The sequence below is a fragment of the Mauremys mutica genome, chromosome 5 (genome assembly GCF_020497125.1).
Source record: "Mauremys mutica isolate MM-2020 ecotype Southern chromosome 5, ASM2049712v1, whole genome shotgun sequence".
In the NCBI taxonomy this organism is placed as follows: Eukaryota; Metazoa; Chordata; order Testudines; family Geoemydidae; genus Mauremys; species Mauremys mutica.
Genome location: NC_059076.1, coordinates 3483713 through 3502074, shown reverse-complemented (window position 1 = coordinate 3502074; position 18362 = coordinate 3483713). Strand labels below are relative to the sequence as shown.

The 18362-nt window shown below is 51.7% G+C and overlaps 1 protein-coding gene across 1 annotated transcript in view; it reads left to right on the top strand.

The window, feature by feature from the left end:
- LOC123371187 (major histocompatibility complex class I-related gene protein-like) overlaps nt 1-7872 on the top strand; it is a 30483-nt gene extending 22611 nt beyond the window's left edge. The window contains exons 4-5 of the mRNA XM_045018487.1: nt 7315-7423; nt 7836-7872. Coding sequence (XP_044874422.1) covers nt 7315-7423; nt 7836-7872 — 146 coding nt within the window. The remainder of the gene's footprint in view (nt 1-7314; nt 7424-7835) is intronic.
- The last annotated feature ends 10490 nt before the right edge of the window (nt 7873-18362 follow it).

The following is an 18362-nucleotide window of genomic DNA, read 5'->3' as shown; positions in this document are numbered from 1 at the left end:
CTGTGGGCAAACGAGATCTGCTCCTTCAGAAAGAGATGTCCATTCCAGATGTAAAGTCTCCAAGGGATGGAGAATTTACCACATCCCAGAGGAAGCTCAAATCTGCCCCTTATTTCCAGACTGAATTGGTCTTGCTTCAGTTTCCAGCCCAGTGTCAACTTCATGCACTCGTGGTCCTGCCTCTCGAGGTCCCTTCCAATCCAATGATCCAGCAGGTTCTCAGAAACATAGCTCTACGGGCCCTTCATTCTTGTCCATGTGGCCAGAGAGAGAGGTTTAATGTTGGGAGCAGCTTGTTTCTGTGCACAGTGATGCTGGAAGGGAGGGTGTGGCCTTGGAATGGAGCGAGGAGGCAGTTTAGAGCCCCTGCATCAAGGGGGAGAATCTCCTATGCCACTAGCACAAGGAAGTCTTTATTACACATGGAGCTGCCTTCCAGCCATCTTTTTGCTTGGTTAATTGGGATGTGGAAAAATGCAGCATTTAGAAGTGCAAACAATTTCTAAAAAGGCAGCCTGCACTGGAAATCTAGTCAGCAGATGGTTTCACATAATCCTGCTGCCACGTCCCCTGCCAATTTATGTGTCAGAAACCACATTTCCTTATTCTCTTAGAAATATGTTTTCTTTTTGCTGTATTATTATATGGATCTTTCAGACAACAGGAGAAGTGATTAGTGAAACTGAAAGTGTATAGAGAACTTGGGATTTAACAGGTTTATATAAACCAAGAACAGTATTAAAATATCTCTGTCGTCCCCTCTTCACTTCCTGACACCTCAAAAAACATGCACTGTGTCTGTAACTCCAGTCATGGCAGGGAAATCCAGAGCTTTGAGGTCAGTTTCCAGTTTGTCACCAGACTCCCGCAATGGGACTGTGTTCCATTAGTCATGAAAGTGAGCATGGTCAAGGGGGGTTAGGGGCTGGGAGCCAGGAATCCTGGGTTTTGTCCTTGGCTCTAGGAGGTAAGTGGAGGCTAGTGGGTTAGAGCAAGGGATCTGGGAGCCAGAACTCCTGGTTCTTCTTCGAGTGATTGCTCAGGTGTATTCCACAGTAGGTGTGCATGCTCGCCACATGCACCAGTGCTGGAAGTTTTCCCTTAGCAGTACCTGTACTGGGGGAGCACCGCGGCAACCCCTGGAGTAGCACCTGAATATCGCGCTATAAGGGGAGCCAGGGGTTCCCCATACCCTCAGTTACTGCTTGCCACCAATGAAGGTAGTTGGAACTTTACTGCTCCAGCTTTGCTGCAGCCCTTCTTCTCGACCTTAGTGGTACCGTTCGTGAATTGTTCTCCAGTTGTTAGGGTGGACTCAGGGCATGCCCCATGCCCCAGGCTTCAAGTCATACAACTCCTGTCGCTGTTCCATGCCCAGGAGCGACCCTCATGCTGAGTGTCTTCGCTGCCTGAGTGAGACTCACGTCAGTGACCGTTGCAAGATCTGCAGGTCGTTCAAACCAAGGACCAAGTAGGAGAGAGACTTTAGACTTCAAGCTCTCCTGATGGAGTCGGTGCTGACCCTGACGCTGGTGTGCAGATTGGACTCGGTGCCAGCCGCTGCGTCGTCGGTACGTAGCGAGGGCCCTTCGACCAGTCGGTGCCGCTCTCCCCCCAGAAAGCAAAGGAAGGGCCCGACCTTGCAATTGACACCGCAATAAGGATAAGTGGGAGGCTGGTCCCGCGCTGGGCAGCCCTCGATCCCCCCCGGGCTCAATGGCTCCGATTTGCGTTGAGCGGAGCATCCCGGTACTGTCAGCCCAGGCATCCCCACTGGCAGGCTGTGAAGGACATTATGTCCCCGCCCGTCCTGAGCTCACAACCAGGTACAGGCCCCAGGTCTCGAGGAAAGCCTCCTTTGGGTGCCCACCAGACCTCTCTGAGCAGCCGCACTTCCTGCTCCGAGGATCTCTCCCTGCACCACTTGGTGCACAACGGCCGCTCTTCTGGCAGCTCCTGGCCACCCTCGACGCCGGCCAGACCATCCGAGCTGCCGTCAGGACGGGAGTCGCAGGGGCCCTCTACGCCTCCTGCCAGTGAGTGTAGGCGCCGAGAAAGGCACCAGGAATGCTCACCTGCTAGGCATGGGTACTGGAGCTGCTCTTGATGGGACAGACATCATCATTCCTGTTCCAGCTCCTGCTCGACTAGACGTCACGCCAGAGGCTCCCCCCCAGAGCACCTCGGCATCAGGGCACCGGGCTTCGCATCGCCGTCAACGCATACCGAAGCAGTTCATTGCATGGGTGCTGGTCCTCGACGTCGAGATCCAGGTCCCGAGGGAGACGACGTCACAGGCACTGTTTCTACCGCTCCCGGGGCATCGAGCATTCTTCGGCGACCTCGGCCTCAGCACCTGTCCACCCATCCTCGGTCTGCGCCATTCCGCCAGGACACATAGTGCCATCGGGCATTCAGCCGGGCCAATGGCAGGGGACCCCCTGGCAAGGACAGTGGCGCCAGTGGGCACCGTGGCCACCGGTGCCAACCCAGACGGAGGCCCGTTCAGTCGCTTGAGCATCTCAGGCTCCATTGGCCTCCTCCAGGCGCCCCCGGGGCAAGTCGGCGGTCACAAGTCGGTGGACCCGTGCCCAGACTCTCATCTGAGACTCGACGCTTCAGCACCGACCGAGGTGCCTGGCTCCGTGTGGGCCCTCTTCCTGGCACCGGACAACACCATAGCGGCGCCACCGCCATAGGTCCTGAAGGAGGACTTCAAGGCGCACCAAGACCTGCTAAAGCGGGTGGCATCCAACCTCCAGCTGCAGGCTGAGGAGATGGAGAGTCCATCTGATTCCCTCTTTAATGACCTGTCCCCCTCGGCACTGGGCTGCGTGGCCCTGCCCCTGCACGAGGGTATTGCCAACATTTCGAACTCGCTGTGACAAACTCCTGCCTCCTTGGCCCCAATCTCCAAGAAGGCTGAGAGGAAATACTTTGTGCTGGCGAAGGACCACGAATACCTTTCTTTATTCCCACCTGGTACCCAACTCGCTCGTGGTGGAATCGGTAAACCACAGAGAGCATCAGGGCCAGCCCGTGCCCACCCCCAAAAACAAAGACGCCAGGAGACTGGACTCCTTTGGCAGAAAATTTTATTCATTGGCTAGTTTCCAGCTTTGGGTAGCCTACCACCAGGCCTTACTGAGCAGATACGACTTCAACCTGTGGGAGTCTCTGCTTAAGTTTGAGCCCTTCCTCCCGGACTCGGACAGGAAGGACTTCAAGGCTCTTGTGGAAGAGGGGTCAACGGCGGCTAAAGCAGCCCTGCAAGCAGCGTTGGATGCTGCTGACACGGCGACCCGCCATGCGCAGGCATCGTGGCTCTTGTTGTCCAGGTGTCAACGGAGGCCCGGTCTCTGATGCAGGACCTCCTGTTCGATGGCAAGGCACTCTTTGCGGACCAGACGGACGACAGGCTGCATGGGATGAAAGATTCCTGCACCACCTTGCAGACCTTGGGCCTCTACGCCCAATTTGACAAGGCCAAATCGCTTCAGGTGGCTCAACCTGCGAGGAGCAGATATGAGCCCCCGTACAAAAGACCCAGAGACCAGAAGCATTGGCCTCAGCAGCAGTCCCACTCTGCCCCGCAGCCTGGACTCTCTAAGGGCAAGAGGCAGGGGAAGAGGCGGTTTTGACTATCTGCAGGGAGTCCCCCCAGTTAATAAAGTTTGTGTTCTGCAACTGATTGTCTGCCTTCCTCAGGGCATGGTCCCGCATAACTTCAGACCAGTGAGTCCTCAGTACCATTTCCAAGGGCTGCGTATTGCAGTTCACCTCACCTCCACCAAATCACCCGCCCTCCATGATGGCCCCGGGGGACCCGGAACATGTCCGCCTCCTGAGTCAGGAGGTGGATCGGCTGCTTCACCTGGGGGCGGTGGAAAGGGTACTGGTTCAGTTCCAGGGCAAAGGGTTCCACTCCTGATACTTCCTGGACCTGCGCGACCTGAACAGGTTCCTAACCCGTTCCAAGTTCCACATGGTGTCCCTGGCTTCTATTATCCCCCCCCTGGACCCAGGGGACTGGTACGCATATTTTCACGTCCATATTTTTGAGGGGCACAGGCACTTCCTCCAATTCATGGTAAGGATGGACCACTACCAGTTTGCAGTCCTCCCCTTTGGCCTATCCACAACTCCCAGAGTTTTCACAAAATGTATGTCCATGGTGGCGGCCTACCTCAGGTGGGAGGAGGTACAAATCTTCCCTTACCTGGATGACTGGCTCCTCAAGGGAGAGTCTTGTTTCGAAGTGGAGTCCCATGTGGAGCTGCTCCTATTGACATGCGCCAATCTAGGCCTTGTTGTGAACGAGACCAAATCAACATTAGTGCCCGTTCAGCACATAGAGTTCATTGGGACCCTGCTGGATTCCTCAAGGGCCACAGCCTCTCTTCCCCTGGACAGATTCGAGACCCTAAGGGATCTCATCGCCTTGGTCACGGCCTTCCCGGTGACCATGGTGAGGGCGTGTCTTCAGATTCTGGGACATATGGCGGCGTGCACTTACATGGTCCACCACGCCAGACTCCGTATGAGGCCCCTCCAGATATGGCTGGCCTCCCAGTTCTCCCAAGCTTGGGACGGTCTAGACAAGATTCTCACAGTTCCATCCCTGATACTGGGTTCCCTTCTATGGTGGTCCTGCCCAAGCAACATGCTGCAAGGGGTTCCCTTCAGGGAGGCCAACCCGTCCATAGACCTGCTGTCGATGCTTCGGACCTCGGCTGGGGAGCCCACATGGGGGACATGCAAACCCAGGGAACGTGGTCAGCCCCGGACTTACCCTTTCACATAAACGTCAAGGATCTCAGGGAGGTACAGTTGGCATGTGTGGCTTTCCTCATGCACCTCCGCAGCAAGGTGGTCAGAGTCCTCACGGACAACACTGCCGCTATGTACTATATCAACAGGCAAGGCGGAACTCGCTCCCTAGCCCTCTGCTGGGAAGCCCTGAACCTATGGGAGTTCTGTATATCCCACGATATCTCACCTCCCGGGCGTCCGCAGTACACAAGCGGATCGCCTCAGCAGGGTCTTCTCCCCCCAGTACGAGTGGTCACTCCACTTGGAGGTCACTCACTGACTCTTCCAAGAGTGGGGAACTCCCCAGATTAACCTGTTTGCAACCTGCCAGAACTGGCATTGCCCCCGGTTCTGCTCCAGGGGAGGGGTGGGGAAAGGCGCGATCTCCGATGTGTTCCTCCTGAGCTGGTCGGGCCAGCTCCTCCATGCCTTTCCCCCATTCCCCCTCATCGCCAAGATCCTTCAGAAGGTAAAAATGGACAAGGCGAGAGTCATTCTCATAGCTCTGGCATGGGCCCACCAGAACTGGTACAGGCCCCTCCTAGGCCTCTTGGCAGCCCCCCCAAGGTTGCTGCCTCTCCGCCTGGACCTCCTCTCCCAGGACAGAGTGTGCCTCCTCCATCCCAATCTGGCCACGCTCCACCTGACAGCGTGGCTGCTCCGTGGCTGAATGAGGAGGCTGTCCATGCGTAGGATGTACGTGGCGAAGTGGTCCAGTTTCGTCAGGTGGGCGAGTGAGCAGGGAGTCTCCCCCTCCGCCGCACCTCTCCAGTTTGTCCTGGACTACCTTTTATCCCTTGGGGCACAGGGTCTGGCACCTGCCTCAGGGTGCACCTCGCGGCCATATTGGCCTTTCACCCGCCGGTGCAGGAGCACTTGGTCTTCTCCCACTCCATAACCTCCCGTTTCCTGAAGGGCCTTGACCATTCGTTCCCGTATGCTAGGCCCCCTGGGCCACAATGGGACCTCAACCTGGTCTTGTCCCATCTCATGAGGCCCCCCCTTCAAACCCCTGGCCACATGTTACTGGTCGCACTTCTTGTGGAAGGTGGCCTTCCTTGTAGCGATCATTTTGGCCCGACGTGTCTCGGAACTCAGGGCCTTAACCTCAGAACCCCCCTATACGGTCTTCCACAGGGATAAAGTCCAGCTCCACCCACACCCGGCATTCCTCCCGAAGGTGGTCTCCGCCTTTCATATGGAGCAGAGCATCTTCCTCCCCATGCTCTGTCCTAAGCCCCATTCCTCCAACAAGGAATGCTGCCTCCACAAGCTCAATGTGCGTAGAGCATTGGCTTTTTATCTGGATCAGATTAAGCCGTTCCAGAAATCCTCTCAACTCTTTATTGCCTTGGCCAAGTGGGCGAAGGGGCAGCCTGTCTCCACCCAGCGGCTTTCCCGCTGTATCACCTCATGCATACTCACATGCTATGATTTGGCAGGGATTCCCCTGCCACCGATCATCAGAGCGCACACTATGAGGGCTCAGGCCTCCTCAGCTACCTACGTTTCCCATGTCCCTATCCAGGACATTTGTAGGGCGGCCACCTGGGCATCAGTTCACACATTTACTTCGCATTACGCAATCGTCTCCCAGTCTAGGGATGATGCCGGGTTCGGCAGGATGGTACTTCGTCCCAAACCATTGTGAACTCCTACCCACCTCCAACAGATACTGCTTGGAATCACCTACTGTGAAATACACAGGAGCAAGCACTCGAAGAAAAAAGGACAGTTACCTGTTCCGTAACTGGCGTGCTTCGAGATGCATTGCTCCTGTCTATTCCACATCCCTACCTCCTTCCCCTCTGTGAGAGTTGTCCGGCAAGAAGGCACTGAGGGTGAGGGAGCCCGTGGCTCCCCTTATTGCGCAATATTCAGGTGCTACTCCAGGGGTCGCCGCGGTGCTCCCTCAGTATGGGTATTGCTAAAGGAAAAACTTCCGGCACCGGTGCACGTGGCGAGCACACACACCTACTGTGGAATAGACAGGAGCAACGTATCTCAAAGAATGCCAGTTATGGAACAGGTAACTGTCCTTTTCTATCCTTGGCTCTAGAAGGAGAGTGGGGTCTCGTAGGTTAGAGCAGGAGGTCTGGGAGCCAGGATTCCTGGGGTCTATTTCTGGCTCTTGCACCGACACACTGTGTGATCTTCAGCAAGTCTCCCCCCTTTCCCGTTTAGGGACGATACTGACATCCCTGCTGTCCCACAGTTAGGGTTATGAAGATTGATTGATGTTATAAAAGTCTTCTAGTTAAAGTGCTAAATATTTATTATGAGTTGAAATGGTAGAGGCTTGGTCTAGTGTCCAGGACTTTCTATGGTGGGGTGCAATGCATGGTAGGTGCATGGTGGGTGCACTGGAAGGGGTGGAGTGTTGCTGGACTCATCCCTAACCTGGGGAGCTGACCGACTGATCCCTGCAGTGAGATGAAAGGTGGGGTTTAGTGGTGCGGGGTGGATTTTTCTCCATTGATCATTCTCTCCATTCCATTTCAGAACCAAATAACAAGCAGATTTGCACTGTGGCTGGAGTTATCACTGCAGTTGTCCTGATGGGTGGTATAATCGGAGTAGTCGTCTGGAAAAAGAGACGCCCAGGTAAAGAGCCTGGGATGGGGGGGGATTCCCTGGACTTGCTGGGCCCTGCACACCCGCCTAAGGACAACAGCAGTACAGGAGCCAGTGTCAGTACAGTGTGACTGCCCCACTGCGGGACTGAGCTAATGACCCCCAATGGAGCTGCTGGCGGGCCAGACCCAGAAACTGCTTGTGGGTTACAGTTTATATGGGGCTATATTTTTCCAAAGAGCTCAGCACCCAGTGCACCGAGGTCTTTGGAAACTGTATCATAGTGTCTTTCTCTCCTGCCAATTGTGAGCGCCTGGGATCTTGAGTCCATTACTGAGCGCCAGGGGGCTGTGCTGGGCCGGGGGCCCTGTTTCTGAGCTTTGGACTCAGATTGGAGTCAGTTCATGCCTTGGGAGCTGCATTCACTGAAATTTGCCTTCTCTCTGCAGGAATGGTGACGGCTACGCTGTAGCCCAGGATAAGTGACAAGAGACCGATCGCCTCTTTTCAAGTGGCCATCCCTGAACAGCCATCAGTATTTCCTTGTGGATTTTAGCCTAGAGGCACTGACAGGAGATCCTCGCTCCCACTCATAGGCCTTGTCTACACGGAGGATTTTAGGGAAATCGCCAACTATTGCTCTAGTACCATAGAATCATAGGACTGGAAGGGACCTCGAGAGGACACCTAGTCCAGTTCTCTGCACTCATGGCAGGACTAGGTATTATCTAGACCAGGGGTGGCCAACCTGAGCCTGAGAAGGAGCCCAAATTTACCAATGTACATTGCCAAAGAGCCACAGTAATACGTCAGCAGCCCCCCCCCATTAGCTCCCCCACCTCCCCATGCCTCCTACCTGTCGCGGTCAGCTGTTTTGTGTGCGCCGGAGGCTCTGGGGATAGGAGGTTTGAGGGCTTGGCAGGCTTGGGGGAAGGGGCAGGGGCCTTGGGGGAAGGAGTGGAATGGGGGCACGGCCTGGGGCACAGCAGGGGGTTGAGCAGTGAGTGAGCACCCCCCTGCACACTGGAAACTTAGCATCTATACTTCCAGCCCCAGGAAGTGCCTATGCAAAGTGCCACATATTAACCTCTGAAGAGCCACCTCTGATCTAGACCATCCCTGACTAACCTGCACTTAAAAACTTCCAATGGGGGGGAGATTCCAGAACCTCTGTACGCAATTTATTTCAGTGCTTAACCACCCTGACAGGATTTTTTTTTTCCTAACGTCCAACCTAAGCCTCCCTTGCTGCAATTTAAGCCCGTTGCTTCTTGTCCTGTCCCTCAGAGGTTGATAAAAACAATTTTTCCCTCCTCCTTGTAACAACCTTTTATGTACTTGAAAACTGTGATCATGTCCCCTCTCAGTCTTCTCTTCTGTGACTAATTCTTTCAATCTTTCCTCATAGATCATGCTTTCTAGATCTTTAATCATTCTTGTTGCTCTCCCAGGGACTTTCTCCAATTTGTCCACATCCTTCCTGAACACAATACTCCAGTTTCAGAGGTGTAGCTGTGTTAGTCTGAATCTGTAAAAGCAGCAAAAGAGTCCCATGGCACCTTACAGACTAACAGATGTATTGGAGCATGAGCTTTCGTGGGCGAATACCCACTTCGTCGGATGCATGAGACATGGAGCTGCTGGAGGGCCAGACCTAGAAACTGGTTGTGGGTTACAGTTTATATGGGGCTATATTTTTCCAAATAGCTCAGCACTGTCTTCAGGTCTTTGGAAACTGTATCATAGTGTCTTTCTCTCCTGCCAATTGTGAGCGCCTGGGACCTTGAGTCCATTACTGAGCGCCAGGGGGCTGTGCTGTGCTGTGCTGAATTTCCCAATTCAGTTGCACATTTAAAGATTGTTTCTTCCTAAGTGGGGTCATTTACATTTGTCCTTATTGAATTTCATCCTATTTACTTCAGACCATTTCTCCAGTTTGTCCAGATCATTTTGAATTTTATTCCTATCCTCCAAAGCACTTGCAACCCCTCCCACCTTAGTATTGTCCACAAACTTTATAAGTGTACTTTGTAAGTGTGCTCTCTATGCCATCATCTAAACCATTGATGAAGACATTGAACAGAACCAGACCCTGAAGTGATCCCTGAGGGACCCCACTCGTTATGCCCTCCCAACATGATGGAACCACTGATAACTACTCTCTGGGAACGGTTTTCCAGCCAGTTCTGCACCCACCTTATAGTAACACCATCTAGGTTGTATTTCCCTAGTTTGTTAATGAGAAGGTCCTGTGAGACAGTATCAAAAGCCTTACTAAAGTCAAGATATACCACATCTACCATTTTCCCCCATACACAAGGCGTGTTACCCTGTCAAAGAAAGCTAACAGGTTGGTTTGACACAATTTGTTCTTGACAAATCCATGCTGACTGTTACTTATCACCTTATTATCTTCTAGGTGTTTGCAAATTGATTGCTTCATTATTTGCCCCATTATCTTTCTGGGCACTAAAGTTAAACTGACTGGTCTGTAATTCCCTGGGTTATCCCTAATCCCCTTTTTATAGATTGATACTATATTTCTCCTCTTCCAGTCCTCTCTCCCATCTTACATGACTTTTCAGAGCTATTGGCTCAGGTATCTCCTCAGTCAGCTCCTTGAGTATTCTAGGATGCATTTCATCAGGCCTTGGTGACTTGAAGATATCTAACTTGTCTAAGTAATGTTTAACTTGTTCTTTCCCTATTTTAGCCTCTGATCCTACCTCATTTTCACTGACATTCACTATGTTAGACGTCCAGTTGCTATGAAAACTGGGTGAAAACTGAAACATAAAACATTTAGTCCTTTTCCCATTTTCACATGTTCTGTTATTGTCTTTCCTTCCTTATTGACTAATGGGCCTACCCTGTCCTTGGTCTTCCTCTTGCTTCTAATGTATTTGCAGAATGTTTCTTTGTTACCTTTTATGTCTCTAGCTAGTTTGATCTCATTTTGTGCCTTGGCCTTTCTAATTTTGCCCCTACATACTTGTGTTACTTGTTTACAGTTATCCTTTGTAATTTGACCTAGTTTCCACTTTGAGTAGGAATCTCTTTTGATTTTTAGATCATTGAAGATCTCCTGGTTAAGCCAGGTGGTCTCTTGCCATCATTCATTTCTTTCCTGTGCAGTGGGATAGTTTGCACTTGTGCTCTTGATAATGTCTCTTTGAGAACTTTCCAACTCTCCTGAACTGTTTTTCCCCTTAGAGTTGGTTCCCATGGGGTCTTACCTACCAACTCCCTGAGTTTGCTAAAGTCTGCCTTCTTGAAATCCATTATTTTATTCTGTTTTCCCTCATACCATTCCTTAGAATAATGAACTCTATCATTTCATGATCACTTTCAACCAAGCTGCCTTCCACTTTCAAATTCTCAACCAGTTCCTCCCTATTTGTCAAAGTCAAATCTAGAACAGCCTCTCCCCTAGTAGCTTTCTCCACAATCTGAAAGAAAAATTGTCTCCAATACTTTCCAAGAACTTGTTGGATAATCTGTGCCCTGCGGTGTTATTTTCTCATCAGAGGTCTTCTTCAGTAGTGTAGAGTGGCTGTTGACACATGTTCTATAACCTTGCTCAAAGGACGTCTAGATGATAGTGGTTAAAAACACCTGAACCCCATGCTCCACTTTTGCTATCTCTGGTGGAATTTCATTGCTTGATAGGTATGGGTCCCAATTTTGCTAGTGTAAACAAGGCAATAGTCAGGAATGTATACAGTGGTTTTGGGCTGAATTATTATCCCCCTAGAGCTGTGCTGCGTGGGGCTGAGTGTGACCCTGAAGGTTTCTGACCTACTTTTAATGTTACACTTCTTTTGACTCATCTGAAAGTTGGTTTGGTACTTGTGAAGTCTGGGCCTGATCCAAAGCCTATTGAAGTCAATGAGAGTCTTTCCATTGACTTCAGATCAGCATGTCTCTGTCACCTCGATGACAAGAAATTCAAATCCCCTCCTGAATTCTCTTCTGCAGTTAGCTTTAGGAACAGACCAAGACTAAAACTGTGGGAAATATTTACATAAATTATCACCTGTATCTGAGGCCATCTAATGCTGGGCACCAAGGGCTGGTATAAAGTGCACAGATCTGCTGGGCCACGGTAGGGTGTAGCAGTCCAGCTCTCTCTCTACCCTCTCAGGGGTGCCTCCAGCGCATCGAGTGACAGTCTCCAAGGGAGTCTCTGTGACCAAACCCATCACAAATACATGTACATGTTTAAGAATATTCACTGTGTGATAAAGGCTCTTTCACTGGAAAAAGGATTAACAGGACCTTTTTCCAGTGAAAGAGCCTTTATCACACAGTGAATATTCTAAACATGTATGTGTATTTGTGATGGGTTCGGTCACAGAGACCCCCTTGGAGACTGTCACTCGATGCGCTGGGGTACCACTGAGAACAACCCTCCTGCCAGAATGGGTGCTCCTCCACTCCTGTGGTGCTGAGTTAGATACACCAGTCAGCTGCAGCACAGATCCAGAGGTTGCGCCACGCTCCTCTGCAGTTCACAGAAACTGAGATTCCCTCAGCCCCAGGGCTTCTCAGTTAACAGGGACTTTCCCAGCACCCAGTGTTCAGCCTTTCTGGGAGCCTGAACCCCAACTACATCCGTTTTACTCTGTATAAAGCTTATACAGGGTAAATTCATAAAATGTCTGCGCTCTATGTCACTAATAGAGAGATGCACAGCTGTTTACCTCCCGCAGGTACCAATTACTTACTCTGGGCTTATTAATAAACAAAAGTGATTTTAAGTATAAAAAGTAGGATTTAAGTGGTTTCAAGTAATAACAGACAGAACAAAGTAAGTCAAAGCAAAATAAAACAAAATGAGCAAGGCTAAACTGATCATACTAAGAAATCAGTTACAAATGTTAACTTCTCACCCAAGTTGTTACGTCAGATAAAATGCTCAGGTCAGATCCCTTTTGTGATGTGGGTCCAGCCTGTTCTCACCCACCTCTGTGGTTACAGTCGTTTTGTTTCCAGGTGCTTGCAGGTATCTTTGTGGGGTGGGGAGGCCATCTCTTAAGCCAGCTGAAGACTCCTATTGTTTTCTTCCCCCACTTTATATAGAACTTCCCTAAGGTGGGAAACCTTTATTTGAAATCGTACCCCTCTCTGGAAAAGCACCAGCTTCAAGATGGATTTTCGTATCAGGTGACAGGGTCACATGTCTCTGTAAGACCTGAGCCTGGGTTAGCCCACAAGTCCACAGGAAGGTTTGCAGGTAAACAGGGCCATTCACAGCTCATTGTTTCTGAAACACCCTTAATGGCTTCCACTTAATATATTTACATCAGTGATACAAGTTTATATCTTATATTTCAAACTTTAGATATAAGAATGATACATGCACACAAATAGGAAAATTAAATTCAGCACATTGTAACTTTTTCAATGATATGTTACATGAGACCTTTTGCATAAAGCATATTCCAGTTATGTCATATTCACATTCATAAGCATATGGAGTGCAATGTATTTATTAGCAATCGACTACTGATTAGCTGAATACACACACCAAGCATCTGGTGCTCACCACTCCCAATAAAGCAGACAGACCTCTCCTAAGGGCCAGTGTTGTGTCATCTGGGGCTCTGGTTTCTCCACAGTCTGGTCGTGCAAGGGTTAAAAATCCTAGCAGATCTGGTCTTGAGCTGTATCCCTGAGTTAAGTTCCAATGAGCTTGTTTTCTCACCCTAGTTATGTAGTTAAAATGAGAGTTCTTATAATACTGTCACCAATTGTTTTACTCAAACATGACTATGCCCTACATCTAACCAATCATAACCCCTAATGGGCTAAAACAATTTCTCTGGCAACAGCAAAACATTATAATTTCTACTCATCAGCAAAAACAACTTTTAACAAAAGCTCACACAGGCTCCCAATAAGAAACTTGCAGAAACTGAAGGTTAGCTTGTCCATAATCCTTTCCATTCCAGTGAATCTATGATTTTACTTTATCTATCCCTGTTAGTAATGCTGCAGCTAATACGTCTCTATCTTTCTAAGGCCTGGTTAGGTCAAATTTAGCCATGTTAGGCTGATTTTAAAATGAATGTGTCCACACAACCAACCCCATTCCGTCGACTTAAAGGGCTCTTAAGATCGACTTCTGTACTCCTCCCTGGCAATGGGAGTAGCGCTAAAATCAACCTTGCTGTGTTGAATTTGGGGTAGTGCAGACACAAATCAACAGTATTGGCCTCCAGGAATTGTCCCAGAGTGCTCCATTGTGACCACTCTGGACGACACTTTGAACTCCGATACACTAGCCAGGTACACACAAAAAGCCCCGGGAACTTTTGAATTTCATTTTCTGTTTGGTCAGTGTGGCGAACTCAGCAGCATAGGTGACCATGCAGTCCTCCTAGAATCACAAACGACCTCCAGCATGGACCGAAAGGGAGACACTGGATCTGATTGCTGTATGGGGAGAAGCATCTTTGCAGGCAGAACTCCTATCAAAAAGAAGAAATGCAAATATATTTGCCAAATTCTCACAGGCCATGTTGGAGAGAGGCTACAACAGGGGCATGCAGCTGTGCCACGTGAAAGTTAAGGAGCTCAGGCAAGTCTACCAAAAGACAAAGGAGGCAAACAGTCACTCCGGGTCAAAGCCCCAGACATGCCACTTCTGTGATCAGCTGCATGCCATTCTAGGGGGGGAATTCTGGAATCATTGCAGCACAAAGTATAGCAGCGAATGATCCTGGGTTTTGGTTGCATTCAAGCAACATTCGGTCTATATCTTTCTGTGTTAGCCTCAGGAGAGTGATATCATTCATGGTCACCTGGTTGAAATAGGGAAAATTTTGTAAGAGAACGGTAAAAGGACGCTGTTCATGCTGGGCTGTTTGCGCTTGGCTAAAAGGGATCATCCCAGAGAATAGCCATGCGGTGGGGTGAGGGGAGGTGTGTGCTGCACATCCAGCCGAAAACCGCAGCCCCTCCTTTTAAATGTGAAACCCAATTCATTGCTTGCTATGGGAAAGGATGGTGCTGCAGTTTGAAACCGTTCCCACGTGTTATGCATAAGAAGCCAACCCCGCATACCCTTTGCCTTATCATGGCTGCATGGAAACCAAATTCTGTTGCCCAGTCGTGTGTAATGTGTAATCATACCGGCAGGCGCTCAATATAAAAGGCAAAATGCAATCTTGTACCAAAAGCACGTGCTGTCTGCTATGAATTGCTTGATTCACTGTGAAAGAGTCTCCCTTTTGTTCTCAGAAATGTATCATCTTAAATTTTACTCTCTCTTTATCTCCCGCCAGGTGCAAATATTCATAGAATCATAGCATATCAGGGTTAGAAGGGACCCCAGGAGGTATCTAGTCCAACCCCCTGCTCAAAGCAGGACCAATCCCCAACTAAATCATGCCAGCCAGGGCTTTGTCAAGCCTGACCTTAAAAACCTCTAAGGAAAGGAGGGAACTGGGATTGTTTAGTCTGCGGAAAAGAAGAATGAGGGGGCATTTGATAGCTGCTTTCAACTACCTGAAAGAGGGTTCCAAAGAGGATGGATCTAGACTGTTCTCAGTGGTACCTGATGACAGAACAAGGAGTAATGGTCTCAAGTTGCAGTGGGGGAAGTTTAGGTTGGATATTAGGAAAAACTTTTTCACTCAGAGAGTGGTGAAGCACTGGAATGGGTTACCTAGGGAGGTGGTGGAATCTCCTTCCTTAGAGGTTTTTAAGGTCAGGCTTGACAAAGCCCTGGCTGGGATGATTTAGTTGGGTTTGGTCCTGCTTTGAGCAGGGGGTTGGACTAGATGAACTCCTGAGGTCCCTTCCAACCCTGATATTCTGTGATTCTATGAAAGAGATTCCACCACCTCCCTAGGTAACCCATTCCAGTGCTTCACCACCCTCCTAGTGAAAAATTTTTTCTAATATCCAGCCTAAACCTCCCCTGCTGCAACTTGAGTCCGTTACTCCTTGTTCTGTCATCTGCTACCACTGAGAACAGTCTAGATGCATCCTCTTTGGAACCCCTTTCAGGTAGTTGAAAGCAGCTATCAAATCCCCCCTCATTCTTCTCTTCTGCAGACTAAACAATCCCAGTTCCCTCAGCCTCTCCTCATAAGTCATGTGTTCCAGCCCCCTAATCATTTTTGTTGTCCTCCACTGGACTTTCTCAAATTTTTCCACATTCTTCTGGTAGTGTGGGGCCCAAAACTGGACACAGTACTCCAGATGAGGCTTCACCACTGTCTAATGGAGGGGAATGATCACGTCCAGGGGCGGCTCTAGGCACCAGCAAAACAAGCTGGTGCCTAGGGCGGCAAAATATAGGGGGCGGCAAAAGGCTGGGGCCCCAGCTCATCCTGCCGCTGCGAGCGGAGTAGCGGCCCGTCCCCTGCAGCCGGGGCAGGGCCGCGCTACCGGCTCCGCTTGGGGGAGAGGGATGGCCCCTTACCAGTAGCGCGGCCCCGCCTGGCTGCAGACGACGGGCCGTTCCTCCTCCGCTTGTTCGCGCCCGGGTCCTAAACAGCGCAGCAGCAGCTTGGCTGGGGGGGGGCGGGGCTGAGCTCCGCCCCGCTCAGAGCCGTGTGGGGAGGGGGCGGGGCTGCGAGCTCCATGCCGAGTGGAGGCAGCTGAGCTCAGCCCGGAGCTCGCAGCCCCGCCCCCTCCCCACGCGGCTCTGAGCGGGGAAGAGCTCAGCCCCCTCCGGAGCCATGCAGCTGCCTCGCTGGGCAGGGCCGCTTCTCGAGGCGCGCGGTGAGCCGGGGGTAAGCAGCCGGGGCCGGGGGGTTGGCTAAGGGGCAGGGAGTCCCGGGGACACTCAGGGGGCACAGGTTCTGGGATGGGCGATCAGGGGCCAGGGAAGGGGGGTTGGATTGGGGGGGTCTCAGGGAGGTGGTTGTCAGGCACCCTCTGACACCATTACCCCCCAGGCCCAGCCCTGACCCCCAGCTCCAAGCCCAGCCCCTCGGACCTGGGCACCCCCCTGGCCCCATCCCCCTCACAGCCCTGACCCCCAGCTCTGAGCCCAGCCCCTCTGAACTGGGCACCCCCGACCCCATCCCCCACAGCCCTGACCTCCAGCTCTGAGCCCAGCCCCTCTGAACTGGGCACCCCCCGACACCATCTCCCTCACCCCAGACCCCCAGCTCCGAGCCCAGCCCCCGTTGAGCTGGGCACCCTCCGACCCCATCCCCCCCCACCCCAGACCCCCAGCTCTGAGGCGACCCCCTCTGAGCCAGACAACCTCCGAGCCCATCTCCCCACAGTCCTGAGCCCAGCCCCTGTGAGCTGGGCACCCCCCACAGCCCAGCTCCCCACCCAGCCCTGGGCAACAGCAGCACCACCTCCAGGCAGTGACAGCCCATTGGCACCAACCATCACCATCACCCAGCAACAGCCCATTATGTAATTGCAAATGTATACAGACCAGTAAAGCATTTCATGTTTTTAAATAATGTATTTGGTGTATTTTCAAATTATTACAAATTAATTTTCACTAGTTATTTTTTACATTTCCAAATACATGTTACTATAGTATTGCAACTTTTTTTTATGGAAGGGGCCCCCAAAATTGCTTTGCCCCAGGCCCCCTGAATCCTCTGGGCGGCCCTGCCCAGTGTGTGTGAGGAGCCGGGGAGGGAGGGAAACGGGGTCCCCTGGAGCCGAGCCCGGGCTGCGATGGTGGCGAGGGGCTCCTGGAGTGTGTGAGGAGGTGAGCGGCTGGCTGGGTTCGTCGGTGCTGAGCAGGTAGCCCCGCAGCCGGAGATCCTCGCCTTCCCTCCTGCCAGGGCTGGGCCAGGGCACCGTGAGGCTGAAGAGCAGCAGGTCCAGGGGGCTCTCCAGTTCCTCGGCCGCCAGCATGTCGGGGGTGAGGGCGGTGAACGCGAACTGATCCACCTTGGCCACCAGCAGTGCTGCGAAGCCCAGGGAGGGGGCCGTGTTCTTTGCGCCACCCCGTAGCCGCGCTGCCACCTGGAAGTACTCCCGCTCCGCGCCGCCCTGCAGCTCCACCCACATGGGGACAGAGTCTCAGCTGGGCCAGGGCTCGGCTGCAGTGTGCTGGTAGCGGATCCCACATTTGGGGGGGAGCCCAGTGCTGGGGCAACAGGGGGTGTGAGTGGGGGGCACTGGTGGGCGGGGGGGCTCATGTCTGGGGGTGGGGGGGAGCCAAAAAATGTTTTGCTTGGGGCGGCAAAAAACCTAGAGCCGGCCCTGATCACGTTCCTCGATCAGCTGGCAGTGCCCCTACTTATACAGCCCAAAATGCCGTTAGCCTTCTTGGCAACAAGGGCACACTGTTGAATCATATCCAGCTTCTCGTCCACTGTAACCCCTAGGTCCTTTTCTGCAGAACTGCTGTCTAGCCACTCGATCCCTAGTCTGTAGCAGTGCATGGGATTCTTCCGTCCTAAGTGGAGGACTCTGCACTTGTCCTTGTTGAACCTCATCAGGTTTCTTTTGGCCCAATCCTCTAATTTGTCTAGGTCCCACTGTATCCTATCCCTATCCTCCAGCATATCTACCACTCCTCTCCCTAGGATCCCCCTATCATCTCTGTCCCTGAGGATATCGCAGATTAGAAGGTGAAAAAAAACACACTCGCGACAACATGTTTTCTGAGCTCATGCAGTCCTCCCGCACTGATAGGGCACAGCTGAATGCATGGAGGCATTCAGTGTTAGAGGCTAGGAAAGCATTAAGTCAGCGTGAAGAGCAGAGGCAGGATGCGATGCTAAGGCTAATGGGGGATCAAATGGACATGATGAAGCATCTGGTGCAGCTGCAGGAAAGCCAAGAGCACAGACCCCCCCGCTGCATCCATTGTACAACTGCCTGACCTCCTCCTCAAGTTCCATATCCTCACCCAGATGTCCAAGAATGTGGGGGGTGAGGAGGCTCCGGGCACCCAGTCACTCCACTCCAGATGATGGCCCAAGCAACAGAAGGATATCATTCAAACGGTTTGATTTGTAGTGTGGCTACAATAAGCAATG